Raw genomic sequence first — 10,073 nt, forward strand, 5'->3', positions numbered from 1 at the left:
TGACAGATCCGATCCGCCATACTATGTTTTAGATTTAGAATTAGACTGTACCGGGACGATTCCCGATGTGCTTTTAGAGCATTTTTAACCGTCCATAATATGTCCTCTATATATATGGAGAACGCCCACTTCGGTGGAGACTTTTTCTGAACTTTTTCCTTTATTTTACATATCGTGAACGAGATTGGGAAATCCGTTCACGACACGTTAAAGGTTACACATCGTCTGTACAAATAACCACTATGTGTCTATAGCGCTTTTCTCTTTGCCTAATCTGTTCTTTTTCCTCAGTGGGTACTCTACTGTGTGTCAAATACCCCCCCCCCCTCCCCATCATGGTAAGGATGCAGTGGCCTTTAGTAATAGTAATAGAGCAGGCGGTAGGGACTCAGTGGCTAATACTAATATTATTGATAGGATGGTGGCTAATAGAACTGGTGGTAGTAGAGACTCATTGGCTAATACTAATAGAGCTTATGGTAAGGTCTCAGTGGACAATAGAGCTGGTAACAGGGACTCAGTGGCTAATAGGGCTGGTGGTAAGGACTCAGTCGCTAATAGAGCTGGTAGTAGGGACTCAGTGGACAATAGGGCTGGTGATAGGGACTCAGTGGCAAATAGAGCTGGCGGTAGTGACTCAGTGGCTAATAGTAATAGAGCTGATGGTAAGGACTCAGTGGCTAATAGGGCTGGTGGTAGGTAAATAACTAAGTATTTGTTGCAATTCAATATTCTTTATTGATCAACAATACAGAAACAGGCTTAATATAGTACCTGCAAATAAACCCAAATATAATAGAACAGTTAGAATATCCTCTTGTAGGGACTCATTGGCTAATAGAGCTGATGATAAGGATCCAGTGGCTAGTAGGGCTGGCTGGAGGGGCTCAGTGGACAATAGGGCCTGTGGTGGGGACCAGTCGCAGTGACTAATACTAATACTGTCATGGCAGTTTTTTTTTTGCATCGCTTGCGGTCGCGTTGCTGGCCGCAAAAAAAAAAAAATGGCAAAACAAATCTCTGATTTGCATTGCGGCCGCAAACTTTGCAATGTTTTGCACAAAAAAAAAAACTAAAATAAAATAAATAAATTTTAAAATATTTCGTGGGGACCAGTGATGACAATCTGGGATTTTAGGATTTCTTCATAAATGTTCCGTTTTTTTTTTTTGTCATGTCAAACATTTTCCGCTAAGTGGTAGTTCAGGGGGGAAAAAACAATATGCCTTCTATCATTTTTGACACCTCTGCCCAGTTGCATGAATTTTGGCGACACTCCCTTATTTATGACGTTAGTCTAGACACACTGGCGTCAAATGTAAAAAGTAGCACAAGACACATGGTGGCCATAGATGAGAAGATGATCGAAAGGGAAAGGGATGGAGCAAATGGCTGTAAATATTTGTGTACTTTTTAGCTGTAGCATGATAGTACATTTGACGATTTTCTCAGTTTTATAAGCGTCTTTGTTAAATTTTTCTTCTTTTTAATTTTGTTTTTGTTTGATTGTTCTGAATTTGTTAATAGAATTCATTACAACTTGTGTCTAATTATAACACAATTTAAAAAATAAAATAAAAAATCAATTCACAAAGTATTCTTGCATTCTCTCTCTCTCTTTCTCATGTCCATATTTGTCTCTCAGCCACCCTTTCTCTATCTTCATATTGTGTTTATAGATATTTGGTAATAGAGAGATAATATGTACATAATAGTAAGTTAGGCTGATCGATTTAAGAAATGATTGTTTAAATTTATAGGCTAATTTAAATTTGCTCTGTAGATGGAATATGTTTTGCAATCGATTAAAGATTCTTATATCATCACAAGGTTGCAATAATACAGACACAAGTCGGGTTTGTTATGTAAAAACAAATACCTCCTTGTCTTTTGGCCAAAAATTTCTTTTCATTAATGTTCCATTGTTATTGTCATGTCAAACCTTTTCTGCTAAGTGGTAGTTCATGAAAAAAAAAATATGCCTTCTATCATTTTTTGACACCTCTACTCAGTTGCATGAATTTTGGTGACACTCCTTTATTTATGACGTTAGTCTAGACACACTGGCGCCAAATGTCAAAAGTAGCACAAGACACATGGTGGCCATGAATGAGAAGATGGTTGAAAGGGAAGGGGATGGAGCAAATGGGTGTAAATATTTATGTACCTTTTAGCTGTAGCATGATAGTACATTTGGCGATTTTATGTTTTATAAGCCTGTCCTTTTTTTCTTCCTTCTTCATTTTTTTGTTTGATTGTTCTGAATTTGTTAATAGTACATTCAATAAAACTTGTGTCTAATTATAAAACAATTTTTTAAAAATAAATTCATCAATTCTCCCTCTCTCTTTCATATCCATATTTCTCTCTCAGTCAGCCACCCTTCTATCTTCATTTTATGTTTATAGATATCATTTGGTAATTGAGAGATAATAAGTTAGGCTGATCAATTTAAGAAATGATTGTTTAAAGGCTAATTTAAATTTGATTTGTTGATGGAATATGTTTTGCAATTAATTAAAGATTCTTATTTATATGCTGCATCATCACGAGGTTGCAATAATACAGACACTAACCGGGTTTGTTATGTACAAATACTTCCTGGTCTTTTGGCCAAAAGTTTATTATAATAACAATAACTTGATATGGAGGGCGACATTATAGGCCTCTAAAATGTTTAATTGGAAATGACAATTCATTAAATTATATTTGCAAAAGGTCAGGATGTGTCTAATGATCAGAAGTGCTTTAGGACTAATAATATATTAAATAACTATGAATAGCTATGTTATATTTGCATTAGATTTGGGCTTGACTGACGGGCCGGTAGATTTTCCTCCTTTTTGACAAATTTTCATTATCATCACTGGGGGACCTGTGCTTGTGTCAGGATGAAACATTTAGATAATCTCAAAATAAGTACACTGATAGCGTGTTCTTCCTTTTTCTTGGGTAATTTAATAGTAATTCTAGAACTTTTTACTAGATTCCATTTTCTTCCTTTTTACTGGCGCTGATATGACCTTACATTTGTTGCAAGCACCGTGAAACCCTTTCATGAACGAATTATGGGTTTTTAGGTTAATCGCAACTTTTTGCAAATTTTGCTGGGTTTTTTAGCTTGCAAAATTTGGGATTTTTTTTTTTGCATAAAACCGCCATGTCAGATATAGGGCTGGTGGTAGGGACTCGGTGACTAATAGGGCTGGGCTGGTGGTATGGACTCAGTGGCTAGCACGTCAGTGGGAGGGACTCAGTGGCTAACACTAACAGGACTAGTGGTAGGACTTAGTGGCTAACACAGACTAGGAGTCCTGTATTCTCTATGGTGGCTAACAGTACAGGGCTAGTGGTATGGATTCAGTGGCTAACAGGACTGGTGGTAAGGAATCAATGGCGAGTGGTATTGGTATGGACTCAAAGGCCAATAGGGCGGGTGGTGAGGACTCAGTAGCCAATAGGGCTAGAGGTAGGGACTCAGTGGCTAACAGTAGTGGTATGAACCCAGTGACTCACAGGACTGGTGGTAGGGACTCAATGACTAATAGCGCTGGTGGTAGGGACTCAGTGTGTAATATTATGAAAAAAAAAATTATCTCACGTTGGAACGCACTACAGTCCGCTTAAAACAAACCCTCATCTGAGCTAGGAAATATTTCACCTTAAAGGATAACCCTGTAGTCAAAAATCCATTTTTTATCTCAGTGCCAAAATTGGTATTCCCCTGTTATTTCAGGTGGTAGGAGGTCTAAATTGATGATTAACACACATACACACAAAAAAAAAAGAAAAAAGCTAAAAACAAATGTGTGGCTATGTGGTCTTATGGTATGACAGACGCTTTCGGATAGGAAGGTCCTGGGTTCGAACCTCGCTCGGCGCATAGTTGAGTCCTTGGAAAAGGCTCTTTACTCACATTCTCTCAACATACTCAGGTGTAAAAGGAGTACCCGGCTGTTAACAGTATTGTCTCTGTCCAAAAAAAATTGTAATATCGCATAACAAGCGTTGCTGTTGACCAGGGCCCCCTTCTAAAGCACTTTGAGCACATTTAGTGGATATTGCGCTATTTAAAAAGCTCAATATATTTAAATGTCTTCAATGACACAGACAATATAGGCTAAAATGAGACCAACCCCACCCACCCCACAAAAAAAAATAATTTCCGACACTGATGCACCGAAAACCAACGAAATCTTCCAAATGTACACACAATGTTCCCTACAAGAGCTACATCACGATGGAAAGGCTTAGCAAGTCTTGAAAAATATATTTAAAGAATTGTTTTTTGATTACGATTGAAAATTTGGCATGGAACGACAAGAAAAAATCCAATTTAAAATTCATAAAACTACTAAATATTAGTTTAGCCCAAAACCAAATCCATCATGATGCAATACCCATCATACAAAAGATTCTGACCAAATTTGGTATACAATCTGATGGGAAACAATCCAGCTATGAATGTCAGAAAATCTGAAAATGATATTTTGAGAAAAAAACAAAATGTCTTTATTAATTTAAATTTGATAAACAAGCTAATTTTGCAGACAACGTCCATCAAAATTTCAAAGTATAATCAATATGGAACAAGAGAATAGTCAAATTTTGTAAATGGATCAATTTCTGAAAAAAAAAATTGTCTGGAAAGAAATGCTGTACAATATTTTTTAATTTCGGCTGAAATTGTGGTGCGGATCGACAGGAAAAAACATTTTTTAAATTTAAAAAACTTCTAAATTTTAATTTACCCCAAAATGTTTCCATCATGATGCGAAACACATCATAAAAACGATTCTGAATAAATTTGAAAATAATCTAAAGGAAAATGACATATATGGTTCTTAGAAAATCAGAAAATGACACAAAACGGAAATTTGAGAAAACACTTATTTGACATAAGCTGATCCATAAAATTTTCAGAATAATGACTATCATAGGACAAGAAAACATGAAAATTGTGTAGATTGATCTGTTTAAAAAATGTATAAATGATTCGCTAACCCATTCCCTAAGAAAATAAATGCTGAAAAATTTAAACATTATTGTGGTCAAATATGATTTATATCTTACGAATTCATCACTGTAATCACAAAAACTAATATGATATGACGCACTACCCTCATGTTTTTATTTTTTTTAATGCTGCTTGTGAGATAAGTATCTAATCAATTTGAACTACAAAATCAAATCTATTTGAGACAAAAAAAAACAGGTTAATGGCGAAAATAGATTTAGCTCCAAATCAAACGCAATTTGCTTTCGCAAACTCCCAGAAAAATGTTTTTCTTTCGCCTCAATACAGGAAAATTCAACACCACTTGTTTGCAACCGCTTTGTCTGAAGTTCCACAAAGATGGTTGATCTTGCTCTGGTTTGAAAAATGGAAATAGAAAAGAGGCATTTCGTTAGCAAGTTTTGGAAAGGTCTATATAATCAAAATCATTGTCATAAATTGAATTTGTCAAAGACATACCAATTTTTTTAAAATGGCCATCATTCTCACCATCACCAACACAGTTGAAATTTCATTGGCTTTACCATACAGGACAAACAAAACTCTTGACAACAAACTATCATTTAGATTAACGAGCATTTATACTCGAGCATGCAAATCTCGAAATCACAGAAATCTGTAACTTGGTACAATTCCCAGTTTTAATCCCTTTATTTCGTTCATATAGTGGACACTCCCTTGCGATCTGTTGAATTTTTTTCCCCACTAATTGATTGTGTTGAACTGACAGAGAAAAGGAAATTGCAGTCTCACTATCGACTCTCTACAGAGTTCATAATAATGGGGAGTTATCATTATAATTATAATACGAATTTTATCAAGACCACCCACATTTACCTCCCTCAAATCCTGTGTAAAATACTCAAATTGGAAAACTCAAAAACACGGAAATCTCGAACAAACAGGCATGGTCCCGACTTGTTCGAAATTCCCATGCTCGAGCGTACTGTATTGATCACCAATAACAGAGATGCCAACCTAGCCTTTTGAAAACCCATATTTTCAAGACCAAAAACCTGTATTTTAGGACAAAAACCTGTATTTACTGCGCCGTACAGAAATCGATATCAACGCGAAAAGGTCGAATCGGATTTCGTTAACTCGTACTCGAAAAAGGGCAGTGAATTACTCATAGTTATATAGCAGTAGGCTGGGCAAGATTCGCAAAATTCAGTATCGATGATGAAAGCTCTTCTGCATGAAAACACTTTTCATGTTGTGATCGTAATTTCGTGGATTTTTCACTTCAACCAAATCCCGTATTTTTAATGATAAAACCGTATGCCCGTACTTCGGAAGAAAAACCGTACAGAACACGGGAAACCTGTACTGGTTGGCATCTCTGCAATAAAAATGTAAGGCGCTATATGAAGATTTCAAAACATTACTAACCAGTTTCAAAAAGTGCATGCAGATACTCTGCTCTGCTGGCACAGATGATGGTTTGCTGATTAATAAGATTACCACAACACATCTTGAGCCAGCTATCTTTCTTGATTGTCAGGACACCAGTACCGTCAACTGGACTCTTTCATGTTAGCTGTCAATGAAAAAAAAAAAAAAAATTAAATTCACTGCAGTGAAAATGGCACATACCAATACCAATGTCATTGTTTAAGTTAATAATAATAATAATAATAATAATAATAATAATAATAATAATAATAATAATAATAATAATAATAATAATAATAAAATAATAATAATAACAATAAATAAATAAATAAATAAATAAATTTGTTAAAAAAGTAATGGTTAAAATGATATCGTTTTTCATTGGGCTACAGTACTGTATATCTTATATCATTGACATTGTCATCATCATGAGGCATCTCAATTTCACTCCAAAGTTCTAAAAAATTGTGTCACCGCTTCCACTGCTGCTGAAAACTGCCCAGTTGCCAGTTGTTACAGTTACAATTACAATGCACACAGTTACACAGTATAAGAAGTAAAATCAATGAAGGATTAATCCATAAAGATCACATTGGAATGCAGAACACATGGCACACGTGACAGTCGGCAAGGCGTGTTGTTATTACAATACAATTACATTCTCATTCATTCATCTATCTCCTCATACTCATATCGCCATCGGCATTGCTCGATATACACTTCACTGTCCTGAGTCCGAGCCTTGTTAAAAACAAAAACAAAAAAACAAAAAGAAGAAAAGTCAAATTCTTACCTCTACAGAATCCCGACGAATAAAAATGGTATCAGTCTCAGTCTGCAATTGGTTAACTGCATTTTTGCTATTGTTGATAAGATGAAAAAGTGCTTGGAAATCAAGAGTCACAATCATTGACAATCGAACAAAACAATCACGGCTTCGCGGTTGGCGCCACGGTCGACCGGATGTGACCTTTGACACGACCGGGGGTCACAAGACCCAAGGATAAGCCCGGCGGAGAATAAGAAAAAAGGGTTATTTTCCGCCCGGCGGAAAATACTCACTCCCAATGACATAATGAGTTTATTTTTACCTCTGTCAATTTAATTGCATATAAATAAAATGGTAGATTGAAAAAGTTCAAATAAATTGAAACGGATTCCCTATTTCAATTAGAAGGAAAGTTCTGGCTTTTTATACCTTAAAAAATTCTGCTGAACCACTTTGGGTTTATTGCTATTACATCATTTGAACTGACAATTAATATAATTACGCGCGGTAAATGAAAAAATAAATGCAATTGAAAATTGCCAAATTTTAACTTCATATAACTTCTGGAATTATTAATGGATTTTTACTTAATTGGCACCATTTAAAAGGAAATTGAAAGACGAAATTAATGATACCAAAATATCTGCGATATTCCTCTTTATAACGAAGTTATGCATCTTTAATTGAACCTCCCAAAACGCAAACGGCAATTTCCAGTCACAACTTTCCTATGGGCGAGTTGGGTCACAATTTGACTGCCACTGCGACTAAACTGCCTATTTATTAATATTTAAAGTTTAAAGTTAAAGTGTTATTCTGAAATTTTTAAATTCCTCTATTCTTTATTAATGTAAATACCTTGTCCTCGATGCGACCAACATTTTGGTTTACAACCTGTTAATAAGAACTGCATATTGGCTGTTTTGGCCACTTTTTACGACACACGCGATTCCGATCACAACTTTCACTAGTGGCCATTGCCATTGGTAAAAATCTGGATCAGTCCAAAATTTCAGACTTTTACTTTTAACTGTCATAACTACATTTCTAATGAAGATTGAAACAAAATTCAAAATGTTTTGTAATCAGCGTTGCTAGCTCTTTGGTTTCAAGTGTCACATTTAGAATATTTGTTAAACTCCCTGCAGGCTACACAAGCTAAGGCAAGGTATGGAGTGGAGTGTCAGTGGTGAGTTCAGTGTAGTGTGGAGCGTCTTTGTGAGATTGAAATAGAAGAGTAAAGCAACACAACAACTGGGTTTATTCAGTTAAAAGAAAGCTCCTTACAACTACTTACAAGAGTTGTCAAATCTTGTTTGGACAAATGTGGTTGTCTTGACTGGTACTGTGAAGAACTTTCGTCGTCGCCTGCCATATTTCTGTTTTACAGTGGTTTTTCTGATGCAAGTTGCTGTCAGCCGTCAGCTAACCACTTCCGCCGGCTTCAGAGATCTACTTCCGATTACATTATAATCTCTTTTCGGTTTTTAAGTACCAGAAAATAATTCATGGCATTGGTTATTGTCATTTACATTTTTATGTACTTAAACGCAGCATTGGGGCCCCAATGGATCAGTAGGTAGAGCACTTGCTTACACACAAAGGGACCGAGATGGATCCCAGGTATAGTCGAGATTTTGTCTTAACGTTATGATTGATTGCCAGAGTGGTTCTATAGCAGATGTTTTTTTAAAGGGTCTTGGTAACCTGTGTGCAAATGTTCATGCTCTCAACCCGAATTTACAAGGTTTTAGCCTAATTCCCCCTACGATAACAAACTAAAATGAATTAAAATGTATATTGTTAACATACAGCCGCTCATCTCCAATTATCTAGTATGATGATGGTATTATGTAGAATGGTAGTAGTAGTCCTTCAAAGTCATTGGGCCCATGGAGCCGGAGTTTATCCCGGTTTCTATAGCGTGAAACGGACATTAGCAATTGCTTGCTATCCTTTAAGGCCTTAGATTTCCCCTAATACAATTATATTAAACAAGGAAATAACTGAGTAAATGAATCTATTTTCTTCATAGAATGGGGAATTAGGCTACAACCGTGCAAATTCGGATTGAAAACATGAAAATTGACATACAGGTAGCTACGACCCATATAAATGATAAATGCTCTAGAACCACTCTCGAAATTTATCATAGCAGTGCGTTTTTATTAGGCATTAGTTGAATTTGGAAGGATATAGCCTACCAATGACCGTCGTCACGGAATCTGTCTAGTAGGTTTTAAAGCAGATAATGATCTTTATTCGATCAATATTGGTTAGTTTTTTATTTTAAGGGTTTAAGGTGCTTGCAACACATTTAGGTCATATCAGCGCCAGTAAAAAGGAAGAAAATTTAATAGTAAACACGTTATAGAAAGAGCACAAATTCCATCAGTCGGCTCAAAATTAACAATTAAGCTGTTGCGCAAGTTTCGGTTTACAAATATTTGGGTATTTTAATTGACAATAAATTGCAGTGGCATTTACAAACTGATGCTGTTATCTCTAAATTGAACAAAAGAATGTATTTTATTCGGAAACTTTCAGAATTTGACATAGACAAAACGTTATGCACCCTTTTTTATAGATCCGTTTTGGAGACCGTTATTCCTTTTTGTATTACAAAAAATGCCAGTATTTGCGACATTAAGAAAATTGATCGGAAAATTGATAAAGCCAGGAGTTATACTCAACCAATTTCCAATGTGGAAGAATCAAGAGATTTTGTCTAAGTAAAATGGAGAAAGTTATGAAGGATGGCAATCACCCCCTTCACAAATATATTAAGTTCTCCATGAGGAGTCGTCGCCTCATATCTATAAAAACAAAGACAATACGTCACCTTAATTCATTTTTGCCACATGGTGTTCGAATTTTTAACGCGCAAATGTG

The 10,073-nt window shown here is 35.6% G+C and overlaps 1 protein-coding gene and 1 long non-coding RNA gene across 2 annotated transcripts in view; both read right to left on the minus strand.

The window, feature by feature from the left end:
- LOC144967454 (eukaryotic translation initiation factor 2 subunit 3-like) overlaps positions 1 to 8,647 on the minus strand; it is a 28,812-nt gene extending 20,165 nt beyond the window's left edge. The window contains exon 1 of the mRNA XM_078904728.1: positions 8,479 to 8,647. Within this exon, the coding sequence (XP_078760854.1) occupies positions 8,479 to 8,556 (78 nt within the window). The 5' untranslated portion in view covers positions 8,557 to 8,647. The remainder of the gene's footprint in view (positions 1 to 8,478) is intronic.
- On the minus strand, positions 4,525 to 7,442 carry LOC144967452 (uncharacterized). Its single transcript, XR_013644392.1, has 3 exons — positions 7,206 to 7,442; positions 6,410 to 6,557; positions 4,525 to 5,371 (listed from the first exon to the last, which is right to left on the minus strand). It is a non-coding gene; the product is annotated as an uncharacterized LOC144967452 (long non-coding RNA).
- Positions 8,648 to 10,073: the final 1,426 nt, after the last annotated feature.

This window comes from Berghia stephanieae, chromosome 3, assembly GCF_034508935.2.
Source record: "Berghia stephanieae isolate SIO BIC M18660-M18661 chromosome 3, UCSD_Bste_1.3, whole genome shotgun sequence".
NCBI lineage: Eukaryota > Metazoa > Mollusca > Gastropoda > Nudibranchia > Aeolidiidae > Berghia > Berghia stephanieae.